The sequence below is a fragment of the Camelus ferus genome, chromosome 16 (assembly GCF_009834535.1).
Source record: "Camelus ferus isolate YT-003-E chromosome 16, BCGSAC_Cfer_1.0, whole genome shotgun sequence".
In the NCBI taxonomy this organism is placed as follows: Eukaryota; Metazoa; Chordata; class Mammalia; order Artiodactyla; family Camelidae; genus Camelus; species Camelus ferus.
In genome coordinates, this window is record NC_045711.1 from 4,600,550 (window position 1) to 4,624,457 (window position 23,908).

Consider the following 23,908-nt stretch of genomic DNA (forward strand, 5'->3'; position numbering starts at 1 on the left):
AAGGCAAGTATTATTCCTTTATTCAATAAGTATCTTATGGCAAAGCACACAGCACTTATCTATATTAAGCACAATTATTACAGTTATAGTAAGTAATACAACAAAAATCAGGTACAGAATGCTAACAGACTGTCTTAACAAGAGCTAGATAATGAAAATAAAGTTTTAATTTCTAAGGGGGGGAAAGAATCACACTTGGGTAACATCATAAAAGTTATTATTGCATCCTATAGTGCCTAACACCAGCCTGCTCCCCAATATCTATTACTTCCCCAACCTTATGTCTTACTAGTCTTCCTCTAATACTTTCCCTTCTCCCTCAATTGGCCTCTCTGCTGTTCCTTAAACACACCAGGCTTTTGTACATACTGTTACTTGATTTGGAACACTACAGATAGCTATATTTACCTTCATCAAGCTTTTGTTTAAATACCTTTTAGGTGAGGTCTTCTCTGATCACCATAGTTTAAACTGCCCTTCAATTCCTCTTCTGGGATTTGTTTTGGTTAAAGAAATAATCACAATCTAACATTATTTATTTCTCATAGTCACTGAGAACTAAGTGCTACTGGAGGAGCGCTTTGTTCAGTCGCCTCTGTTCAGTATTGTATCCCCAGCATTTAGAGTAGGTCCTTGGCACATAGGAGGTACACGCTAACTACTGCAGAATAAAGTCCGTATCTGAACTACTTATTTTTTTCTAACCAAACATAACTCCTTTTCTTATCAAGTCTACAACTATATAGTTGTACAAGCCAAAAATATGTCATCCTAAATTTTTCATTTTTCCTAAACTCCCTACATTCAACTAATCCATCACCAACTCCTACTGATTCTAGTTCTTAATGATTATTTGTTTTTTGTTCTTTGTCTTTTTAAGGTCTGAGTAACTATTAAAATCCCTAACTTATCTTTCTTGCTTTACACTGCTGCCAGCGATCTTTCTAAAAATTAATTCTAACCATGTAATTGGGAGGTTTGAAATCAGTATTTCCCCAATGCCTTCAGGACTAAGTCAAAAAAACCTTAGCATAGCACTTTAGACCCTTCACAATCTAATCCTTGTCAAACTCTCCAGACAGATACTTAATCCACCAAGAACTATCCCTTTATTTAACGTAAATTCCTCCCCAGTTTTTAATCATTCTTCAAAACCCCTTCAAGCATCATTTCTGTGCTCCCATAACATTCTATGCTTATTACACTTATCATAGTACTATTAACTGAACTCCCTGTCAGGTTGTCAGTTCCTTGATAAAAGGAATTCTAACTTTAGTATCTGTGCAAGATTGAGTATTGGCCCCAATTCTTCACCTCTTTCTAATTTATTGAATCACAGTAAAGCGCGCACACGCACACACACACACACAAAAAAAACATAAACTCTACCATCTTAACCATTTTTAAGTGTATCACTCAGTAGTATTAAATATATTCATATTGTTGTGGAACAGATCTTCAGAACTCTGTCTCATCTTGCAAATCTGAAACTACACTCATTTAACAATTCCCCTTTGCTCCTCCCCTCAGCCTCTTGTAACCACGTTATACTTTGTTTCCATGAACTTGACTACTTTGGACACCTCACACAAGTAGAATCATACAATATTGTCTTTTCGTGACTGGTTTATTGCACTTAGCAAAATGTCCTCAAGGTTTATCCATGGTGTAGCATGTGACAGGATTTCTTTCCATTTAAAAGATGAATAATAAATTCATTGTATGTGTATAACACGTTTTGTTTAGCCACTCATCCATCAATAGATATCTAAGTTGCTTCTACCTCTTGGCTATCAAGCATAATGCTGTTGACATGGTGTGCAAATATCTTTTCAAAGTCTTGCTTTCAATTCTTTTTGATACAGACTTGGAAACAGATTTGCTGATCATTTGGCAGTTTTGTTATTAATATTCGAAAACATCTCTGTATCGTTTTCCATAGTGATCACACCATTTTACAACCCAGCTAACAGCACAAAGGTTCCAATTTCTCTATCCTCACTAGCACTTGTTATTTATTTTTTTTAGCAGTAGCCATCCTAACAGATGTGAGGTGGTATCTCATTGTGGTTTGACTTGATTTGTATTTCTCTGATTAGTGATGTCGAACATCTTCTTATATGCTTATTGGCTATTTGTATATGTTCTTTGAAGAAATGTCTAGTCAAGTCTTTTTTTCTTTTTTATTGAGTTTGATATTTTGTTGAGTTGTAGGAGTTATTTTAAATGCTAGATATTAATGCCTCATCAGATATACGATCTGCAAATATTTTCTCCCATTCCATAAACTGCCTTTCCACTATTATGTCCTTTGATGAACAAAGGTATTTAAGTTTTATATAGTCTCATTTGTCTATTTTTGCTTTTGTTGCCTGTGTTTTTAGTGTCATAAGCATAAAATCATTGCCAAATCCAGTGTCATGAAGATTTTCCCCTATGTTTTTTCCTATGAGTTTTATAGTTTTAGGCCCCACATTTAGGTTTTTAATCCATTTTGTTAATTTTTATATATAGTATAAGGGCCCAACTTCATTCCTTTGCAGAGAATGTCCTTTCCCCACTGAATGGTCCTGTGGGCACCCACGCTGAAGATCATTTGATCATATACACAATAATTTATTTTTGAACTTTCTATTTTATTCCATTGGTTTACATGTCTTTATGCCAGTACCGCACTGTTCTGATTACTGTAGCTTTGTAATATGTTTTGTTCACCCTTCTCATTATCCAGACTTTGTAGTGAAGTAAGAGGTGAAATAAACATCCTCAACCCTTGACTTAGGCTTCCTTTGTGACTTACTTTGGCCAAGCAAGAGCTCAAAATATGCTTCTGTGATTTGGTTTGCCTTCTGGTGTTCTTTCATTACCGTAAGAACATGTTCTGACTGGCTCACTGGTCTAAAGCGAACCATGTGGAATACATCTCTACCGACACTATACCTTCACTATAGTGTGACTAGACTAGCTAACCCCTGGTTGACCCACAGGTACATTAATGATAATACGTAATTGCTGTTTTAAGTCCCTATGTTTTGGGGGCGCTTTGTTACACAGCAATAGCTGATACAGAAAAGGTGCCACTATGACAAAAACCTGAATATGTGGCATTGATTTTGGAATCAGATGACTGATAGCAAGGAATATAAAACTCTGAAAAACTGAGGAAAATGGTAACCTATGTTACATAATAGAGAAATTCTTCAGTCTGGACTGAAGAAAATGTGCCTACCAAACTTATAGTTGGGAGAACACATCAAGTCACAATGTAATTCGCTTGTTTTTTTTTCTTTTTTCTGTTATAAAACTTTAATTATTTTTAACAGTAACATGTGTACACTCTAAGAATAAGGAAAAATACAAACAGGCTGAAATTTAAAAAATCACTCATAACTGTACCACTGACTACACTTTTTGTCTCATCCTTCACATGTTCTTCTGTGCTTATATGTAATATATAACTGTACTCTTCCCTCTCAAAAATGATATTCACATGTTATTTAGTAACCTTTTTTTTTTCCATTTTATACCCTGTTGGGAACCTCTTTTTGTACAAATGAGTAAAGTTCTCCTATTAAAAGGCTGAGATTTGTAGATTAGGTTGAAATACAATAAACAATGAGATGCATCTAAAACCACTAATAGCAACAAGTTAAAAATAGAAAGGTAGACAAAGGTATATAAGAAAAATGCAAATCAAAAGAAAGCAACATCAACACTGGAAAAAAAAAATTAAAGTGAACTACATTAAATAGAAGTAAGGATAGTTTCAATTAACCTTCCAATTCATCACTATACATTTGTTTCTTACTCTCCCTTATCTTGCCTATTTCATTCACTTCTCTAAACATCTTTGTTGCTTAAATGTCTGCTGTGTTTATCTTCTTTAAATTCCTAGAGAGATAATTAGCCACCCTCTAAAAATTCCTTCTGTTGTTTCCTCTTACTCTGGCTTTCCTTCCTCCTCTGGCTTTTCCTCGGTCTTTGGCTCTTCCTCAAGCTTCGATTCACTCTCATTTTCTGGTTTTCCTTCAATTTTTTGACAGAGTTTCATCTTGGCTGTCTTCCTTCCTTCCTTTCTTTCTTTCTTCCTTTCTTTTTTTCTGTGAATTCCTCTTTGAAAACAATTATTTCTGTACTGATCCTGTTACTTTCTTTCTTGCCTTTTCTAGCCCTGAGTACTGCTATGTACAGACCTGCAAAATTCCAGCAAGCTGACTTCTCCTCCTAGTTTCAGGCCCTGCTGTCTGCACTGCTAAAGGAAACTGGTATCCAGACAGGAATAAGGACCAGACTTCAAAATGTAATATCGTTGTCACTAGCTGTATTCCGATGAAGTATTTAAAAAAGAGAGAAGAACTCAGAAAAGAACTTGCTGCCTTGCAGGCATAATTTAAAGGAAATGTTAACAGTCCAGAAACTGTTGGGCTAGAAAATAAAAATGTTTCTCAACAATTTGATGGTGTGGCTTATATTTCTAACACAGACCAAGAAAAAGCCCAAATCAAGAGTGTGACTGCAATACGCTTTGTTAAGAATACCAAACGTGACTCTTGATACCAACTGAAACATTAGGATTTTTAAAAAGTTCTCCAAAGTCTCCATATATTTACTTTCCTCAAAGAACATTATCTAGAGTAAACAAACACATATGCAACTAATCTTCTTACTAAATGTGGGAATGCATATGTAACCATATTTTTGCTTTTCTTTCTTCTGTATGTCCTTTTTTCTAACAATTCTATGACTGCTAAGGTTGAGCTACAGAGCATATAAATACACAACATACTTTCTACACAGTATTTTTATCTTAGCAAACCACTAATGCTTAATTTCTCTCACTGAACAATAAAAAAGGATATGGGAATTTAAAAGCAAGACAAAATACTAAAAAAAAAGTTAAGAAAAATTCATATTCAACTGGAATAAATATATATTTTTTAACATTATAAGCTTTTTACATGTTTTTCAGGTAACATTAAAGACAAATTTCTTGGCAGATGGGGCAAAATTTGAGTTTTTTTAAAAGGAATACTAACTAAAAATACTTTATGCCAAAGAAAATATTTATTAAGGAAGTGACTCAAGCAAGAATAATCTATTACACAGAGAAATTGTAATCTGATTAATTTTAGGAATCAAGCAAATATGTTATACAAATTATCGTGAATCCTGTGTGCTTTCTCAGTAACTCAACAGCAGATTCCAAAATCTGAATTGCAAATACTTCCAAGAACATTTGCAAGTATAAGCAACAACCTAAAACAGTCTCATGTTCTTTATCTTTAAAAGACAAAGAGACTAGAATTTTTATCTTCTTATTCACTGTTCCTTTAGTGAATTAGTTCTTAAAAATATAGCTTTCAACCCTGTTTCATTCATTACATAAAATATTAAATGAGAATAAGAGGAATTTTTCCATGACATAAAAAGGAGCAAATAATGCTAAAACTTTTCCTAAAGAGAGTATTATAATCTGGGAAACGTTAAAAAGTTTGTTACTTAAATTTTGTTATCTTGTATATATAAAAATCATGGCCCATAAAAATGAAGGCCCAATATAATCTTTCCATACGTCCAATGGGCACTCGACTATCCTTTTAAATCAGAAAATAAAATTTGGCTCTATGATAGTGATAAATCTCTCTCCAAGAGGTCTTTGTAAAAATCCAATATTCCAACAGATGTGATCAGTCTCTCCACGCCCACTGTTTATCTGCACTGCCCTACTTAACAGCAAGCTCTCAATTCCAGTTGCCTATTTTAAGAAAAATATCACCTACTATACTGCTAGCATATGTTCCAATACAGTCTGACTTAATTGTAATACAAAATGGTTTAAAATAAACCAAGTTTGTGTGTGTTATAGGAGAAAAAACTAAACATTCTAAAAATGGGATAAAATTCCTGAAATTCTTATACAGGCATACCTCACTTTACCGTACTTCACAGACAATTCCATGTTTTATAAATTGAACTGTGTCGAGCAAGTCTGTAGGCACTGTTTTTTCAACAGCATTTGCTCACTTCATGTACTGTGTCATATCTTGGTAATTCTCACAATATTTCAAACTTTTTCTTTATTATTGTATTTGTTATGGTGATCTGTGATCAGTGATCTCTGATATTAATATTGCAAAAAGATTGTCTTACTGAAGGTTCAGATGATGGTTAGCATTTTTTAGCAATAATTTTTTTTTTAGATTTCATCCTATTTTAATCCTAAATTGCCTTCTTTTGCAATAATGTATTTTTAATTAAGTTACATACTTTTGTTTCAGACATAATGCTACTGCACGTTAATAGACTAGTTAATATAAACATAACTTTTATGTGTACTGGGAAATCAAAATATTTCTTGGGGCTAGATTCATTATGCTATTTGCTTTATTATGGTGGTCTGGAACAGAATCTGTAATATCTCCAAGGTAAGCCTGTATTAAAGGTAATCATCTAGTCGAAAATATTACAGGCCAAAGTGATTGTTAGGTAACACTGTCAAAGTGAATTCACAACAGACTACCTTTCAAGGATCATTACAGCATCACCCCATTTTTGGTACTTAAGCACTTAAAGTGGAGTTAAAACAAGTTTGTGTAACTACAATGAGAATCCAAGGTACTGTTAGCTACTAAAAAGTAATGCAGAGAATAAAATTGCTCTCCAAGAGCTTTTACTTAAATAACCAAAACAAAAAAAGTATGAGTGAGGCAGAATTTTACAGATGAAACGTGAACAGCCAATCTGTTGTAAAAATGTTCCTTAAGTACTAAAATTAAACAAGAGATTATTTCTAAGACAGAAAATGAAAATGTTTATAGATTAAAGTTAGCTATTCTAATAACGTAACAGTTTAACATATATACTGGTTTAGGAGGTGCCGTATCTAATGTATTTTTTTGCACTTCTTGTGGGTAGGTATAGAAAGATGATATCCCAGTTTGCTGGTAAGGAATTCAAGGCACAAAAAAGTTAAATGGTTTGTCTTAAAATCATGAAACTAGTTAAAGGGAATGTCGACTTAAAATCATAGTCATCCTAACAACCGATTAAAAATGGGCAAAGGACTTCAACAGCCATTTCTCCAAAGAAGATACACAAATAACCACCAACCACATGAAAAGATGCTCAACATCACTAATTATTTAGGAAATACAAATCAAAACTGCAATGAGATAACCACTTCACACCCATAAGAATGGCTACTATTAAAAACAGAAGAAAAGGAAAAGAAAAGATGTGGAGAAATTGGAATCCTCCTGCACTACTGGCAGGAATATAAAATGGTGTAGCCACTGTGAAAAAGACTACTGCAATTCCCCAAAAATAAATAAATAAAAATAGAATTATTGCAAGAGCCAGCAATTCCACTTCTGGGTATTTTCCCAAAAGAACTGAAAGCAAGGCCTTGAACAGATATTTCTGCACTAATATTTATAGCAGCATTATTCATAATAGACAAAAATTGGAAATAATCCAAATGTCAATCAATAGATGAATGGATAAACAAGACGTAGTATAAAAATACAATGGAATATTACTCAGCCTTAAAAAGAAATGAAAGTACATGCTAAAACTTGGATGAGAACCTTGAGGACATTATGCCAAGTGAAATAAGCCAGACACAATAAGACAAATACTGTATGATTCCATTTATATAAGACACCGAAAACAGTTAAATTCATAGAGACAGAAAGTACCACAGGCTTGGAAGGGAAAAAATAAGAATTATTATTTAACAGGCAGATTTTTAGTTTGGGATGATGAAGTAGTTCTGGAGGCAGATAATGGTGATAAGCTGCACTACAACGTGAATGTACTTAATGCCACTGAACCATACACTGAAAAATGGCTACAATGGTCAATTTTGCTCTGTATGTAGCACAACAATGCAAAAAAAGAACCCCAGTCATCCTAATTCCTAGATTTTTATTTCATTAATTCAGTAGTTTTCAAAACTATGTTTCTTGAGAACTACTTGGAGATCTTTAAAAAAATTCCAAAGCCCAGACCATTCTCCCAGGTTAAAACATAGGCATCCATATTTTTTTAATTTCACAAGGTGATTCCACATCCAGATAAGTTTGGGAACCACTGCATTAATCTATGGTCCTAAAGCCCTCATAGTAATTTTTTTAATTTCTTATATTTATAGGTATAATTTGAATATTAAGTATTCTTAACATATTTCCATGATCAAAAGATGTATACTAAAATCCAGAATATAACATCTCATCTGTGAAGTTTGTATGTACTTCTGCTTACTTAATGAACACATTGTTTACATTATACAGTAAAGAATATTTAGAAAGCAACTACATTATTCTGGTTTACAACTTCAAGTGCTTGCCAAGTGCAGTATTTCCCTAACATTTAAAAATTTTAAGTCTTCTGTTCTACTATTTCCTGTCACTTAAAAAGATGTAGGTACAGGAGATATAATGGTCTACAGCATCCACTATCTGTCTTCATATTTTTTATGCCCAAATCCAGCTCCAACACCTGCAAGATGTATGAACTTGGACAAGTTCCTTAACCTCCCTGTGCTTCAGATTTAAAAACTGTAAAGTCAGAATAACAAGGTTGTTGTGAGAATTGATTTAATACGATTAAGCTCTGATTTCAAATACTACCTGGCCACCTCTGCTTAAGCAAAGGTTTCTCATTCCCTTCTCCCCTTCAGAAAAAAAAAGTCTCTATTATCGTTAATATCTAAATCCAATAGTTGAAAAAGATTTGTGTAAGCCTGTAAGAACCATAGTAAGAAATACTACTAAAAAAATCTTAACAGGGAGGAAAAAGAGAGAAAGAAGTCTTTCTTAGCACTTAATTTTTCCCATAAATGTTTCTGGAAAACATGAGAAGTACAAAACTGACCATGCAAATCCTAATGACTCAAGCATCACAGAGAAATTTCATGGGTCGTAAGTATTATTATATCATCACCTAAGACTTCAGAATGCATAATAATCTTCATGACAGACATTTATGATAGACCAGCATAGAAAGGTTGAAGGGAGAGAAAATAAGACAGGCTGCCCAACCTAGCAAATAGTGGATATTTTGACAGAAGGTAGAGGTTTCCCCTACCTTAGAGATGCTAGAGCACACTCATAACTTAGCATACAATTCCAAGAGGGTTCAGAAAATATCTTTTACCAATAAACACTATGAACCTCGGCTGGGCTTAAAGCCCAAGAACTGAGCAGTTAATGGAATAACCTATATACACATGATTATTGCGCACTTGTAAATGTGGCCAGTCCATGCTGAGATGTCTAAGTATAGAATTTATATTAGATTTCAAAGACACAATTTAAAAAGTAAAATACCTCATTAATACCATTTGCATATGTAATTACATGCTGAAATACTGAACATACTGGTTTAAATATATATAAATTAATTTCACTTTTTCCATTTGTTCTAATGTGCCTACAACATTTAAAATTACATGTGACTCACATTATATTTGTATTAGACAGTGTTACCTTAGAAAACAAGAAAGGAATTGAGTCCTTAGAAAACGTAATAGTGACAGCTTTTAGTTCCTCTAATTCAGGTTTTCAGAGGTACTGAGGAACACAACTAAAGGACATCCTAAAGCTACATATAATGGCTACTAATATACCTCCAGAGGGGACTTTAATCTCACGATGCTTATATTTAATTAAAATGGAGATTAAGAGACTGTGTAAAAGCCACAGGTGTGGTGGAGAATAAACATAGCTTTATGGGTGAAATATAAAATATATTCTTTCACTTACCGCCTTAAAAAAAAAACAAAACCCAACCTTGAATGACTTACTTAGTGAAGCTCCTGAAGTATTATTTTAATCATAAGTGTAAAGGCTCTGGTGTAAGCAATGTCATCCAAACAAACTTTCTGCAACGATGAAAATGTTTTATGTTTGTATTTTCTCTGAGGAGCACATCTATTGCCTTAAGCTCAGAATTACAGGTTTTCGTTTTAAATCTTGGGAATCACCTTGACTTCTTAAAACTATATAAATGTATATAGTGAACACTGCTAATTGCCTACTTGATATCTATTTCCCCTTCTCCTAATTGACTGCCTACCTAACATCTACTCTCCATTTTTTTCTTACTAACCAGAACCTTATTTTGTTCGGAGAAGCAACATTCCCACACAAAAAATATTTTTCTCTCAGTATAGTCAATGATCTGTTAGCTAAAGTTTCCAGAAAAGAATCTTTCTGATCAAAGGGTCACCCTTTCTCACTTCCTCCCTCTTCCTGCCTGGAATCCAGTGAGTGAGGCCCTGGAGGTACAACACTTATGGGGACCATGAGGATAAAAGCCAAAAGCTAAAGATGACAGAGCAGAAAACTCCAGGGAACCTGAATTTTGATGACATTATTGAATAGATTATCTACCTCCAGACTCCTTGCTATTGAGAAAAATTAAATCCTACAGAAGCCAGGTAGTTAGGTTTTCTACCATTTGCAACTTATAGAATTAATTATTTTGTTGACAATAATGATTTATTTTCCGAGGAGGAAAAAAAAAGTCTTGATTTGTCCAAGCTTGCCAGTATCCATTCTACTAAAACTAAAAAGATAGGTAGTTTGAAAAAACTCCAGGTGCACATGAAAAAACGTGCACATGACATAAAAATGACATCTCAACAAAGATTACAATCACAACCAAATGTTTACTTCATATCCTCACGTCTTCTAGGGAAAACAAATAAATTTCCTTTATCTTCTCCCACTTCCCATCTTACTCACCACTACTTCATCTCTCTTGAAGTCTCACTAATTCAACAACTGCTTGGAACTAAATCTTCTAACAGATTTTGCCTTATAATATTGAAATTACAGAGAACAATAGTAACCTAAAGCTTTTAACCAAATAGGTCTTAAAATCTTCTGTGCCTCCATCTGCAACTACTCTATAAATTAGTGTCATAAATTTGCTTAATTCAAATGTGAAGAAAATTATAAATACCCCAAAAGGACATGTCTTATATAGAAAAAACAAATTTAAATTACTTCAATATAAAGCAAAAAAAAAAAAAAAAAGGGTTAACTCAATCCAAAAACATGACTACAGATCACCATCTAAGAACAAATATTAATATTACTTAATTTTAACAGAGAACCACGAATGTATTTCCACTAGTCCTAAAAAGTATTCTTCAATGCACAAGTCTCTGCTTTCATCCCACATTTCTTCTATCATCCCAAGTTGAAACTTAGGCCACTGTTACTGACACACAGCCTACTACCACTGCGAGAAAATTCTTAAGTCCGTAAAAGAAAGGATGAAGGGGTGAAAGAAAACTAAGTACTTATATTATTTGCCAAAGTTAGCTTGTTTAATTCTACATTTTCTGTAAAGCCATTAAAATTAACAAACCTAGAGAAATATCATGGAAGAATTTAAATAAGATAGCTTACCTTTTATTTATAGGTTTTTCATCTTTTTCATAAGGCTTTACAAACCACTTGCCAATTCGTACAAAGTTCCGGTTCATCAAACACCGTTCCAACAGATTGTGAACTGCTTTAAAAAGCAAAGTACGACATTCATAGGAAAGTCCATTCTCCCACACTCCATCTTCCTCTTCTAGAAGAGAAATGAAAGAAAAAAAAAGTAAAGTAGTGACACTATACCTACTCTGAACCAAGTAAAAAGAGTTACAGTTTAATGCCTAAGTTCATAAACCGTACTTCATCTCAGAATATTGAGCTGCAATCACTTCAGTATCTCTCTAGATATTAAAATATCAGGTTTCAAAGCTACTCCACTGAGAATAAACGGTCTAAGTGCCATGTATTCTATTAAATTACCTGAAAATTACTTTCCCATTGTATAAAAAGGCAACAATATGTTGTAAACTTTCTGATTTGGTTTCTCTATCAATGAAAAGGACATTTGCATAACCTGGGAAATCTTAAACACTCTGTACCTAAGATGCTCATTTCTAAGCTGGCTCACTTGTTACTTTGCCCTAATCCTTCTAGTCATTCACCCTGCCAAAAAGACTAGCTAGTTAATAATTAAACTCAAAACATTTTATGTCCATCAGCATTCTAATCCACAACTAAAGTATAAAAATAAGCAATGAATTAAAAAAAAGGAAGCTTTTGGCAAGAGCCTAACAAGCAGTGCATTATCAGCCATCTTCGGTCTCATTTCAACCAAATGATTTCCATAATTACTATTCAACACAGGATTCTCTACTTGGGGGAGAAATTTAAAAATATAAAGACAAATTCTGATACAAAGTTATAGTGATCTTAACTAACCGTATTTTGCCAACAAATCAAATCGGACACTCCAAGTTACAAAAACAAAAAAATTAAGTCATTTTAAGTATGAACATAGTTCAGAAAAAAACTTTTTACTCTATCCATCTCATGCCTATAACAAAGCATCCAATGAGCTCTACTACAAATGATAGCTACTGCCTTCAGCATTTTATCTTTTGCAATATTTTAAACTGTTATTTCAAATATAACTTAGTATCCTTCTACAGCCTTTATGACTTTATAAACATTTTATAAATACGGCTCTTCTTCCAAGTAAGTAAAAATAAATAACCTTTCTTAATTCAACACTAAAAAGGTATATACCATTCCAACAGAAAAATAATAAACTGACGCTTTTGAATAAAACAGAAACACATATTAAGAGTGACACATAAAAAAAAAAAAAGTGTGACACATGGTTTATATTCATAACATACTACAAATGGGTAGAATAAACATTAACTCAAAAGCATAACGACAGTGGACTTTAGCTGCACTAGAAATTCATGCCACTACAAAGGTTAATGTTGATTTTATGTTCTTTACAATGTTTCCTAAATTACAAAGTCTTTCTTTCAAATCACATATTTGTGTTTTTTTCTAAGAAGGTAAGCTTTAAAAAAAAAAAAATGAAGTAAGCTTTAGAAAATGACAATACTTAAGAACTGAAATAATTCTTAAATCTTTAACATTAAGCATTAATATTAAAAAGTTCTTTACATTTAATATTTATTGACATCCTTATCTACTTCCATTTAAAGCCAAAATTTTACAAGTTTCCCTTTATTAAAGAAAACAGTAGGCTAGGAGAAGAGGGAAGCAGTACATAATGACTTCACTTTAATTATTTAAAAGATCTAGATCACAAGCATATTTGTGAGTTGCTGAGAGGAAAAAAAAATGAATCTTTCTCAATCTGCTTTCAGCCTAATCAGGTTCTATTTTTACCATTTCAAAATTAAATAGCTACATTAAGAATTGTACCTCAAATTATGTGATTTGTGATTACTAAAAAACACATATTCTTAATTTCAAGAGAATTATGCTGGGACTATCTCCCAACTCTTTACTTCTTTATAATCTATTTAGTGTACTTTTATTTTTATTACCTTTTACCTCAAAAATCCTTACCTTCTAAGAAGCACTAAGAAGTAACATTTGTCACACACAAGTAGTCCCTACAAAATCTTTTTTCTAACTACTGCAGTTTTAAAACAAAAATCCAAGACAGTTAGCCATTATATATCAAAGTTGTACAGTCACTATAAACTTCAAACATCAGAAAATTATTCACTTAAAACTTGAGACTGAATTCACCTTCTTCCCAAAGAGTAAATAAACCTTTAGAATAATAAAAGCTACAATATAATTTATATAAATATTCACACAAAATTCTAAGAACTATATAGTTTAAAAAAAATCTATTTCAGTTAAACCTATAGTTAAATGGTTTGAGAATACTAAATATAGTTTAGAAAATTAATCAGTATTAATTTTCAAGCATTTCTCCCTAATTGCTCTAAATTTTTTTCCAGAGAAACTCAGATGAACTAAATCTTCATTTTACATTATACTCTCAGATGCCAACAATTCTCATTAACACTGAATGGGAGTTTATACATAAAACAAAGAACAGACCACCTGTTAGCATTTTCTAAGGCCAACAAGATCTTAAGTACATCTTCGCCTACATGGCAGGTGACCAAGCAATCATTACACTAAAGTAACATAACTTCATTTTTCATGGCTAAGGAAATAATGGTAAGTCCCAGTAACACTCAATGAAAAGCTGGAAGGTTTTTGTTTTTTTTTTTTTTTTGGTGGGGCAGGTGTCACTTAGAAACACGAAGCCTACTAAGCCAAGCTTCTAATATCCTGATATTATTAATAACAATAAAAATACTTCTCTACATGTTGTAGTCAGAGAAATAAAAAGTGAAATGGTATAACCAAACCACCCAAGACACAGTGATATGCACCTCTTACATTAATTAAAATAAGTCCTTGATTCTCAACACCAGCATTATAACAGGGAAGGGAAGAAGAGGGGAACACATGGCAAATCTTTACCTAGCTCTTTTGAACTTAATCAACCATAGCCTAATGGAAAAAGTCCACTTAATGCATTTAAATAAATGTTTTCCTCCTCCTGTATCTGTATCCCCAGAGAAAATAGTTTCAATTCTGTGTTTTTAGTACTTTTCCATTAACCTTAGCATTAAAACTCTTAAATATTACTTGAAAAATTTTCACAAAATATTTATTTGAAGAAAACAATATAAAAGATCAAATGCTAAATTTTATTTCCACAAGATATTTTTTTCTGAGGATACAGATTATAGTGAGGCCAAAGTATGTGACAGGTCATTAATATAATTCTCCATGAGGGGGAAAAAAAATCAAAACCAAAAAACTGATAATACCCAGTCCTTGTACTCAGTTTTCACAAAACTGACATCTTTAAACATCTTTACAGCAATAAACTGGTAAAAAGGGAACCTTTTTCTAAATATTTCTGCCAAACTATTAAAATGCAACATACACCAATAAGTAATAAATGGGCCATGGTAGAAAATACCATGTATTCCTTGAAAGAATAAAGAGAAATGTTTAAATGTCAAGTTTAGTGTTTGTCTTGAACAACTGCCCATTCATAAGCCATTCATTCAACAAATATTACTGAAGAGTCTTAAATTGGCATCATTGATCAGCAAAACCTGAAAAACATATTAGGCTGCTTTTAAACCAAAGTTTATCTTTGATTTGAAGGTTTAAAAGATACACTTTCTTGCTCAAAACAGACAGTACACAGAAGAAATACAGTAAACAAAGTTGTCCCAAGACTAGCAAACATGAAAAGTAAGGGCACAGTAAATTATGGAACAGAAGACAGACATGAATTAACTCTCTTCAGGTTACCTGGGGCACAAAACAATTCTTTAGTTCGGCTAAACTTAGACTCCTATACTTGGCTATTTATCTACTTGTCAATTCTGTTAAAGCTGTTAAATTAAGGTTAAATTCCACTATAATTAATATCCTTCAATGGAAGCATCCAAAATTAAATTCTGAGACTAAACAATGGCCTGTTTACTTTGACAGTATTTATGATGAAATTGTTACAAGGAAAGAATCTGGACATGTCGCTAAAATTCCGTATATAGACCGCAGGAGCCAGGAAAAATATTTTTAGCCCTGACTGAGTCTGTTTTTTTAGTTCTCAAGGTATCAAGTTTTCTCGAAGAGTCTCATCACATTCTAGCTTACGATAATTTTTTTTTAAGATGCAAACTTTGGGAGATGGAATAGTATTTGTTTTTATTTTTGTTTCAAGGGAAAGACTAAAAGCCAATGATGACAGCAATAAAATTCCAAAAAGGTTAAGGCACAGAATAAAAATACTCAGAAAACCCTTCTCCTTCAAGGACGCACTAAAGATAATGAAACAATCTTGTTCTGAAGCAAACAAATGGTACACTCAAAAGAATCAATCGGTCCTACCCACTACAAAGACTTTTGACCAGAGGTTAATTAAGCTAAAATTTTCCCACTACCACTTTTACACTTCTGTCACACAACCACCAAATACGGTTTGCTACAAAGTTTAAATCAAATTTAAAAGGCTGTAATCAAAGAAGTGTTTTATTCCCTAATCTTTTTTCTATCAAAACATATCAGTACGGATCCCACTATCCATTCTCAGAGGAAAAAGAGCAAAAAGAAAAAAGAAGTATGTGGCTTTGGGATTCAAGGGCTATTATGAACAAACATCCTTCTGGAATATTACAGTTAGGGCAATAGTAGGTAGTAGAAATCCTGACCCAGAAATCATTAAGTCTTTGCAAATTACTAAACAGTACTGACTACTGCTACAAAACTAGTAACTGAGAGTTTAAAGTATGTATCAAAGCAGATTTAGCTTTTGTAACAGAATTATACCAATTAGCAATAAAAAGTTTATATTCAATTTCTACACATCAGCAAAACTTGAAAGGAAGGTGACCCAAACACATGCTTCGTGTAGGAAACAGGCAGAAATTTAAAACACACTATGGAACCTGACCAGACTCTTCAGAACTATCAAGATCATCAAAATAAAGCAAGTCTGAGAAACTGTCAGTCTAGAAGAACCGAAGGAAACATGACAACTAAATGTAATATGGTGTCCTTGATGAGATCATAGGATAAAAAAAGGACAAAAATAAAGGAAACCCAAATATTGATCTTAGTTAATACTAAGATATTAATATTTGTTCATTAGCTGTGGAAAATGTACCATTCTAATGGACAAATGTACCATTCTAATTCTAAATGTACATTCTAATAAAAGAAACTAGTTGAGGTTTATTCAGGAATTCTCTATACTTTCTTTGCAGCTTTTATGTAAATATAAAACTATTTTAAAATAAAAAGCCAATTTAAAAAAAATACACTATGGATAACACAAGGAGGTAAGTAAGCAAAGGCAATTCTGTATTTTTAATATGATCCTTCAGTTAATAAGAAAAACTGAGAATTCTAATCTGCAAAAACCTTCCCTCAACAAGAAGAGCAATATTATCACCATAATCACAAACATTTCAGTAACAAGATGTGGTAGGTGCTGAACCAAACAGAAGGACACTGCCGGTAAAGAGCAGACTCAAACTAAATTAACCAGCTTTTCAGTTACCACCTGGGTCCTTCCGGTTCCCCTTTCCTCACTGCTACACCTCCGCTTGGAGCTCAGGATTGCCTCCTACAGCTGATGCCACCCCGACTGTCCAGCTGCTCTCTTCTCAGGGGAGCTTAAAAGAAGGGGATAGAGTGCCACAGATGGAAAGAAATGAAAAAGGGGTTAGCTAGAGAGACAGAGGCAGACTAATTACCCCAAAAGGGAGGCAGACGGTGTCCCTGGAGAAAGAAAAAGGAGAGACAAATATACTCCATCTGAAAAGACCTTATTATTCCTTAAGATATGTCTGATTTAAGTAACAACATCCAAAAGTAAATGACAGGTTAAAAAAAAAGTTAAAACATTACAAAAATGCCACTGGCTACACAAACTGTTTAAAACAGTACAGGACAGACTTTGGAATAGTAAAAATGGATTACATACAACTAATATATTTTGGTTTACTATTTCACTTGCTTTCACTCTGGTAAATTCTTAAAAGTTATTTACCATTCTATGTCATTTACAAAATCTTAACAAAGCCTAATCGTCCAAAATTATTTTCATTATGTTTAAATCAATATTTTAAATTTTTAAAAATCATGCTAAAAAACAAAGTTAAATGATAAGAATTTTTTTTAACTGTAACCCAGTTTCAGGAGAAAACATATTTAACACATAACATGAAACTTAGGGGGAAAAAAACACACATATAGTATTTTAAAATACAACTAAGTTTTTAATTTTCAAAACATTTGTCCTACTATGGCAAAACTAAATACTATGTATCTGTTAAAAGCATCTTTGATTCCACAAAATGTATTTCATGGAATGTGTGTTGGCAGGGAACGGTCTGTTTGGATGCTCTGCCAACTTTATTAAGACGTGAAACCCCCAGGTCAGAATTATAGTTTACTTATAGTTATGAACAACATTAAAAAATCTTCAAACATTTTGGTAAGGTGGTTTTTATGACCACTTAAAATAAAAATTAAAATAATTCAAGCATATCCAAGTCAATGAAAAAAAAAGGAAGCTGGCAGGCTTAGCTTTTGGCATGACAATTACAAAGCATCATCCTGCTGATGCTGTAAAGGAATATTATGCCCTAATATATATATGCATATATTATACACACATACATAAACATATACAAAAACACATCATTTAGTGTATTTAGGAATATAATACATACTTAAAACTAAGGCTAGACTCTCCAGTAGGATCTTACCAGGAAAGCTGGAAAAGCTCAAAAGCATTTATCATAGAATTGCAATCACTCTCAAAGTATTAACACTGAAGAGTTTGTTCATTAGAAGGTAAAAAGCAACTACTAAAACAAATATAACACACACATTCCTGCACAAACATCGGTTCCACTAAGTGTTTATTTGAGATAGTCACCTGGATTATATTACATCCAAAAATAAAACAGATTCTATAGGTCAAATGGACAATAACAAATTTCAGAGTACTCGATTTCAAATAAGAACTTTTTTTTTTAGTTATCTAAAAATCCTAAATTTATCGGTCAAGAATCATTATGTTACATCCCGCTGAAGTCTTTGGTACCTTGCAGCAAATTAACCAAGCACATTTCTATCATCAAAGAATCAGTTAACACTGACTCGTACATTCTAAGGTAAACACAAGTGTCAGGAATTACATGAAGAGCTGTAGTTTCTCCTTCTAAAGTAACATTTGGTACTAAAAGTCAAGAAAATAAGGTGGAAGTAGTCTCATTGCTTTGCTCATAGTAAAAATAGTTCTGTGAACCTTTTTTAGATTATGACCCCTATGTCCCACTATAAAAGCTAAACAAGTTGGCACTGTTTCATATTAAAGATAGTCTTTGGTGCAACAGTATCTGGAAAAAAAAAAAAAGAATCACTTCAAGAATAACAAAATATATGCCTTCATATGTTAATAAACCACAAATAAAAATAACAAAATAACTATATGCCTAGGAAAAAGATACATGAGAAAGTTACAATAAAACATTTCTAGACACTCCTACAATTGTTTGCATATTCATACAGGAGAGGGCAGTGGCAGAATTGACTCAAAAATGAGTTACACTTGGCTTCAAAGGTACTTATGATTTTGTTAGGAAACGCTCCCCAATTCAATTTTTCTTAGGATAATTAATGTAACATATCTTCCTTGGGCCCAATTCATGGTGAGTAAGCTAGGTGGTGGAAGAATAAAGTTATCCAAGGCTTAAAAAACCTGCCATGATACGCATAATTTAAATAAAATAAAATAACCACAGTGAAATAAAACATGACGCTGAATTTTTATCTGGCTTTATACCCAACAATGCCGCACTAAAAAAAGAAATCCTAATTTGTAATATAAATATTTTGGGGGAAAGTGTACAATACTGCTATATCATTGGTTAGAAATAAGTTGCTTTCACCTGACAAGTCATGGTGAATAAGGTCAGCAAAACTGGGGTCTTCACCCCACCAAAATATCCACAACTCTCTTCTTCCAGGTCTTTGATCTCGCCGCCAAACACCAAGTACATCTGCCTTAAGGCAGCGACTAAAACTGCTCAAAATGGGGTCTTCCTCTGTCACCGGAAATAGAATAGGGGCAGAAGTTGGGCCTTGCCATACATATCTTTTCCATTTAATTCCAGTCAAGTCAGCCTGAAGAAAAGAAAGCATGGTTTTTTTATTATTGCATATTTCACTCAAAATCAAAAGTACTCACTATTGAAGTCCCTTATTTCATTAAGACATTATAATTTTTCAATATATGCTTAAGATATCAAAAGCAAGCTGACTGGGGGGGACCTTTTAATTCTGGTAATTCAACAACCAAAAATTAAAGGAGAAAAAAACAGTTAAAAAATTAACACTGGCATGCCACTGAATAGTAAGTCAATAAATATGTGTCCTAAGGAGAGAAAAAGAAACTTAATATTAACTATGAACATGTACTTTAATATTGTACACTGACTAAACATTTGCAATCTGTCCCAAGTTCTAATTGGTTACATTTGTTCCTTGAGGTCAGACTTACAACAAAAAATTAATTTTTTAAAAGACTCGTCATTCCACGTTTATAGAAGCCACGGCTGTAATGAAATCTAAACTACAACCGAAAAATTCTTGTTAATTCTTTACATATCTCTTTTTGAAGTTAAATAGCTGTTCACAAAGAACCGTCAGATTTGTGCTAGTCTTATCTTCAAAGAACCTGATCCTAAAAGTACCAAAAATAGACAGAGTTGGAGAAGACAGAAATGTAAAACCTGCTGTTTGTCTTATTACACCTGAAGAGATGCTGATTAATGAACATTGTATAAGAAAACACTTAATAAGGTGGGTAAGGGCATTAAAAAGTTCAATTTAGCATCCTGAAAGAAATCCATCAGAGCGAACTCGGTAATTCCGTAATATAACTTAAAGGTGCAAAGCATAAAGTGCCAAAACTGAAACTGCTGATACATGACTGGCAGTTTACACTTGCCAACTAGTTGTGCTCCGCCCACTCAATTCACTCACCTATCACACACTCTCTTAATATTTCTCATAGGACAGAGAAAATGAAAAAGGAAAGTCACCGAAACTTTAAATCATTGATGAAGCTAAGCTACTGTCCAACTGAGGACTAAATATTTGCAACAGTTGGTACTTTGGAAGTCTTTTAACTATTGGATGTTCCCAGACCTGAGCCAACTTACACAACTGTCATCCCTACATCCAGCTTCCCCTGACTTTTCAATAAAAGGAGGAATCTCCTCAAAACGTTCTAAAAACGCAGGCAAAATATAAAAATATTTAGTGCAAAACCAGAGCACCTCCCCCATAAGTCCGCTCCAGTCTCACACAAACATAATGCTCTAATAAAAGCAAGATGACTAGAAATTGTCAAAATGGCAAACTGTTTTCAAAGTTTAAAGAGAAAACATATGAAACGGCATCTACTGTTTTTTACACACAGTCTGAAGTCACCCAAAGAAGAAACTAACCTTCCGTTAGTTTGACTCATATAAAAACACGTAAAACGAAAAGAGGGTTTTTAGTGCATAAGTTCCGGGGTCCGGTTTATTGGGGAAAACCAAATTACCAGAGTGAGACAGTGGCAATAATGGAAAGTGTGAAGAAGAGCTACACGGTCAGTAAGGAGAAAAGCAACAGTTAAGCAAGAAACACACAGGGAAATGCTAGTGTCCTGCCAGATAAGGAGCCCAAGTTGAGGACAAGACTACGGTGAGAAAAAGAGAGTCAGAAAAAAGGCCGACACTCCTGAAGCAGAGCCCGGGCTGGTGCGGGGCTGGCCGCGGCGCAGGCTCGGGCTGGGCCTAGCCCGGGGACTCGGGCATCTGGATCCGACCCGGACCCCCTCCCCCACGGCCCAAGGGCGCACCTCGCGGCCCCTCCCCCACCGCCCGCTCGCCGCGGCCCCCGCCCGCGGCCCGGGCACTCACCAGGCAGAAGAGGTTACAGTGACAATCTTCCAGGCTGGCCCCGTTCGGCACGAAGGAGGAACTCATCGTCCCTCACAGCAGCCGCCGCCGGCGCCACAACCCACCATCCGCCATTACCGCCGCCTCCGACCAGAGAGAGAAACACAGACACCGGGGAGGGCGGGGGGGTGGTGGTTGGGGGGGCGGTGGAAGAGGAGGCCGCCGGGCCGCCCGCCCTCCCCACCCACCCCCCCGCCGCCGCGAGCAGCCCCCGCCGCCCGGCCGGCACCCAGCCGCCCGGGGCCGAGGGCCGGAGGCGGGAGGGCCGCGCCGCGCTCGCCCCGCGGGCCGGACTGCGGCCGCCGCGGAGCCCGCGGACGCTCGTCCCTCTCCGGGGGACAGAGGGGATGTGTGACCCTGCCACAAGAAAAATAATAAGTTACACAATAAATAATTAAAATTGAGTCCGAGAAGGCAGAGCCCAAGCCCCGGAGGCTTCTCCCGGGCGGAGAGGCGCCCGCAGAGGGGCTGGAAGGGCGAGAACCGGGAGAGAAACCCAGGCCCCCGGCCCGGCAGCGGCGATGTCCTTAAGCCCAGAGTCTCCTCAGTGGCGGAGGTGGTGGCGGCGTCTGCGGGCTCAGACCATTCTCTGGCTATGTCTTCGTGTCGCCCCTGGACCAAGCCGGCCTAACGTCCGCTCTCCTGCGGCCTCACCGCCGGGACGCCGTAGTCTCCCCCATTTTGTGGGCCCAGCGGGCGGTGTTTTTCCCCCTTTAATCCGAATTCACGGGTTTTCCCTTCGCTTTAATGGCGGCCACAGGGACCAGCTCGCCCTCTCTGCTCGCCCATTGGCCGTCTGGAGGTCACGTGGGCGCGGGCTCCGTTGGGAGGGGGAGAGAGGAGGGAGTGAGGGAGGACCGGGAAGCTTTCAGCAGAGGCGCTGAGCCGGGGGGGACGGGGCAGCCAGCTGGTGTCCACTAAGATAGCGCCATCTGCTGGGTGCCCCGGCCAGTGTAAAATGACCCGGGGCCCTGGCCCTAATATTTTTCCGTGCGGGTGAATTTACAGTTACAAGAGAGTTCACATCAAAAATCTGAGAATTACGTTTGAATCAGTTTGAATTCTTTGTAAGAGAAAGTGCTGCAAAAATTCCAAGCCATTCTCATTTACTCAGCAAGGCAGCTGGGGTGCAATGCAAACTTCTGGGCTTGGGAGTCACACAATCTGAGATAGGACTCAGCCGCTTGAAAAGTTGTGATACTAAGAAAGAAACACAAACGAAACAATATAGCTTTGTGGTTAACAGCCTGGGAGTTAGAGCCATACTGTCAGGGTTAGAAGCTTGAGCGAATCACTTACCTCTGTGTCTCAGTTTCCTCGTCTGTAAAATGGGGAAAACATATCCCCTACCTCACACGGTTGTTGTGGTAATTGAGTTAATACAAATAAAGTGCGTACCCCAGTACCCGGCACAGGTAAGCCCTGTTTGGAGTTATCTATTATTGTTGTCATCATTGCCTCGTGATTATTGTGAGAAGTGAACCAGTGTATGTAACGGGCCCACTAGAGTGTAATCTCCGTGAGAATCAGGACTTACTTTGGTTTACCGCTCTATCTCTAATGCCTAAAATAAAGGTTCCTAGCACACAGTAGGTGCTTGATATTCGTAAATTTGCAAATGAATGAATGGTAAGAAGCAGGAACCAAATAAAACGTTCATTTCTTTCCCCACAAAACATTCAGTTTCTTCACTGAATTACCCTTCGATGTAGGAGTTTACAAATTTTTTTCCTGAGACTTTTAGAGGTGAGAGGAAGAGAGAAACAAAGAGATGGGAAGAAGGCGGGAGGGAGGAAGGGAAGGAGAAAAGGAGGGAGGAAGAAGTAAACGTGATTCAAAGTTGAAAGCAGCGAATTAGGACTTACCCTACCCTAATTTTAAATCTTAATTGCCTCTATGAAATAATGGTGGATTCTTCCATGTCACTTCTTCAGACACGGATTGAAAAGCATTCCTCATCTATCCACTGATTCATCTATGATGGTGAAGAGTCCAGATCTTGAAGCCAAAAGCCTGTAGAAGTTCTGCCACTTAACTAGTTGATCTTGGATCAAACTTGACTTTAGATCAGATTAATTTCTATTACTCTTTCTCATTGTACAATGGGGATCAAAAAAGTACTTTTGTCCTAAAGTGTCTGGTGGATGAAACTGTGGGCATAGGGCTTGCTACAGTGCTTACAAAAATGTTAACTATTAATATACTTTTAAAAATCATTATTAAGCATTTACATGCTCAAATCAGTGTGTTCGTGGTCTATTCTAGGCCTGGAATACAGATATGAATAAGACACGTGTATATCCCTAAAGATTCCTGAAGCAAGACAATAAAGGCACATTTCCTCCAGAATAAGATAAAATACAATATAGGTAATTGCTTGAATAAGGTATGTATCAACTATGGCACAACAGGAGTGCTGGAGGAGGAGCACCAAAGTCAGAGAAGGCATCTTAAAGTAGGCAGCATTTGAAATCAGATTTGAAGGATAAAATGAATTCT

At 35.4% G+C, this 23,908-nt stretch overlaps 1 protein-coding gene and 1 pseudogene across 2 annotated transcripts in view; both read right to left on the reverse strand.

Moving 5' to 3' along the window:
* The window catches only part of MED13 (mediator complex subunit 13), an 84,561-nt gene extending 62,046 nt beyond the window's left edge, over nt 1–22,515 (reverse strand). The window contains exons 1-3 of one of the 2 annotated variants that reach the window (XM_032498372.1): nt 21,371–22,512; nt 19,349–19,583; nt 11,421–11,589 (exon numbers count right to left, since the gene is read on the reverse strand). In XM_032498372.1, the coding sequence (XP_032354263.1) occupies nt 11,421–11,589; nt 19,349–19,583; nt 21,371–21,436 (470 nt within the window). In that variant the 5' untranslated portion in view covers nt 21,437–22,512. Of the gene's footprint in view, nt 1–11,420; nt 11,590–19,348; nt 19,584–21,370 lie in introns of both variants that reach the window. The other variant, XM_032498373.1, reaches the window with a different exon arrangement.
* On the reverse strand, nt 1,619–15,254 carry LOC116669268 (annotated as a pseudogene).
* Nucleotides 22,516–23,908: the final 1,393 nt, after the last annotated feature.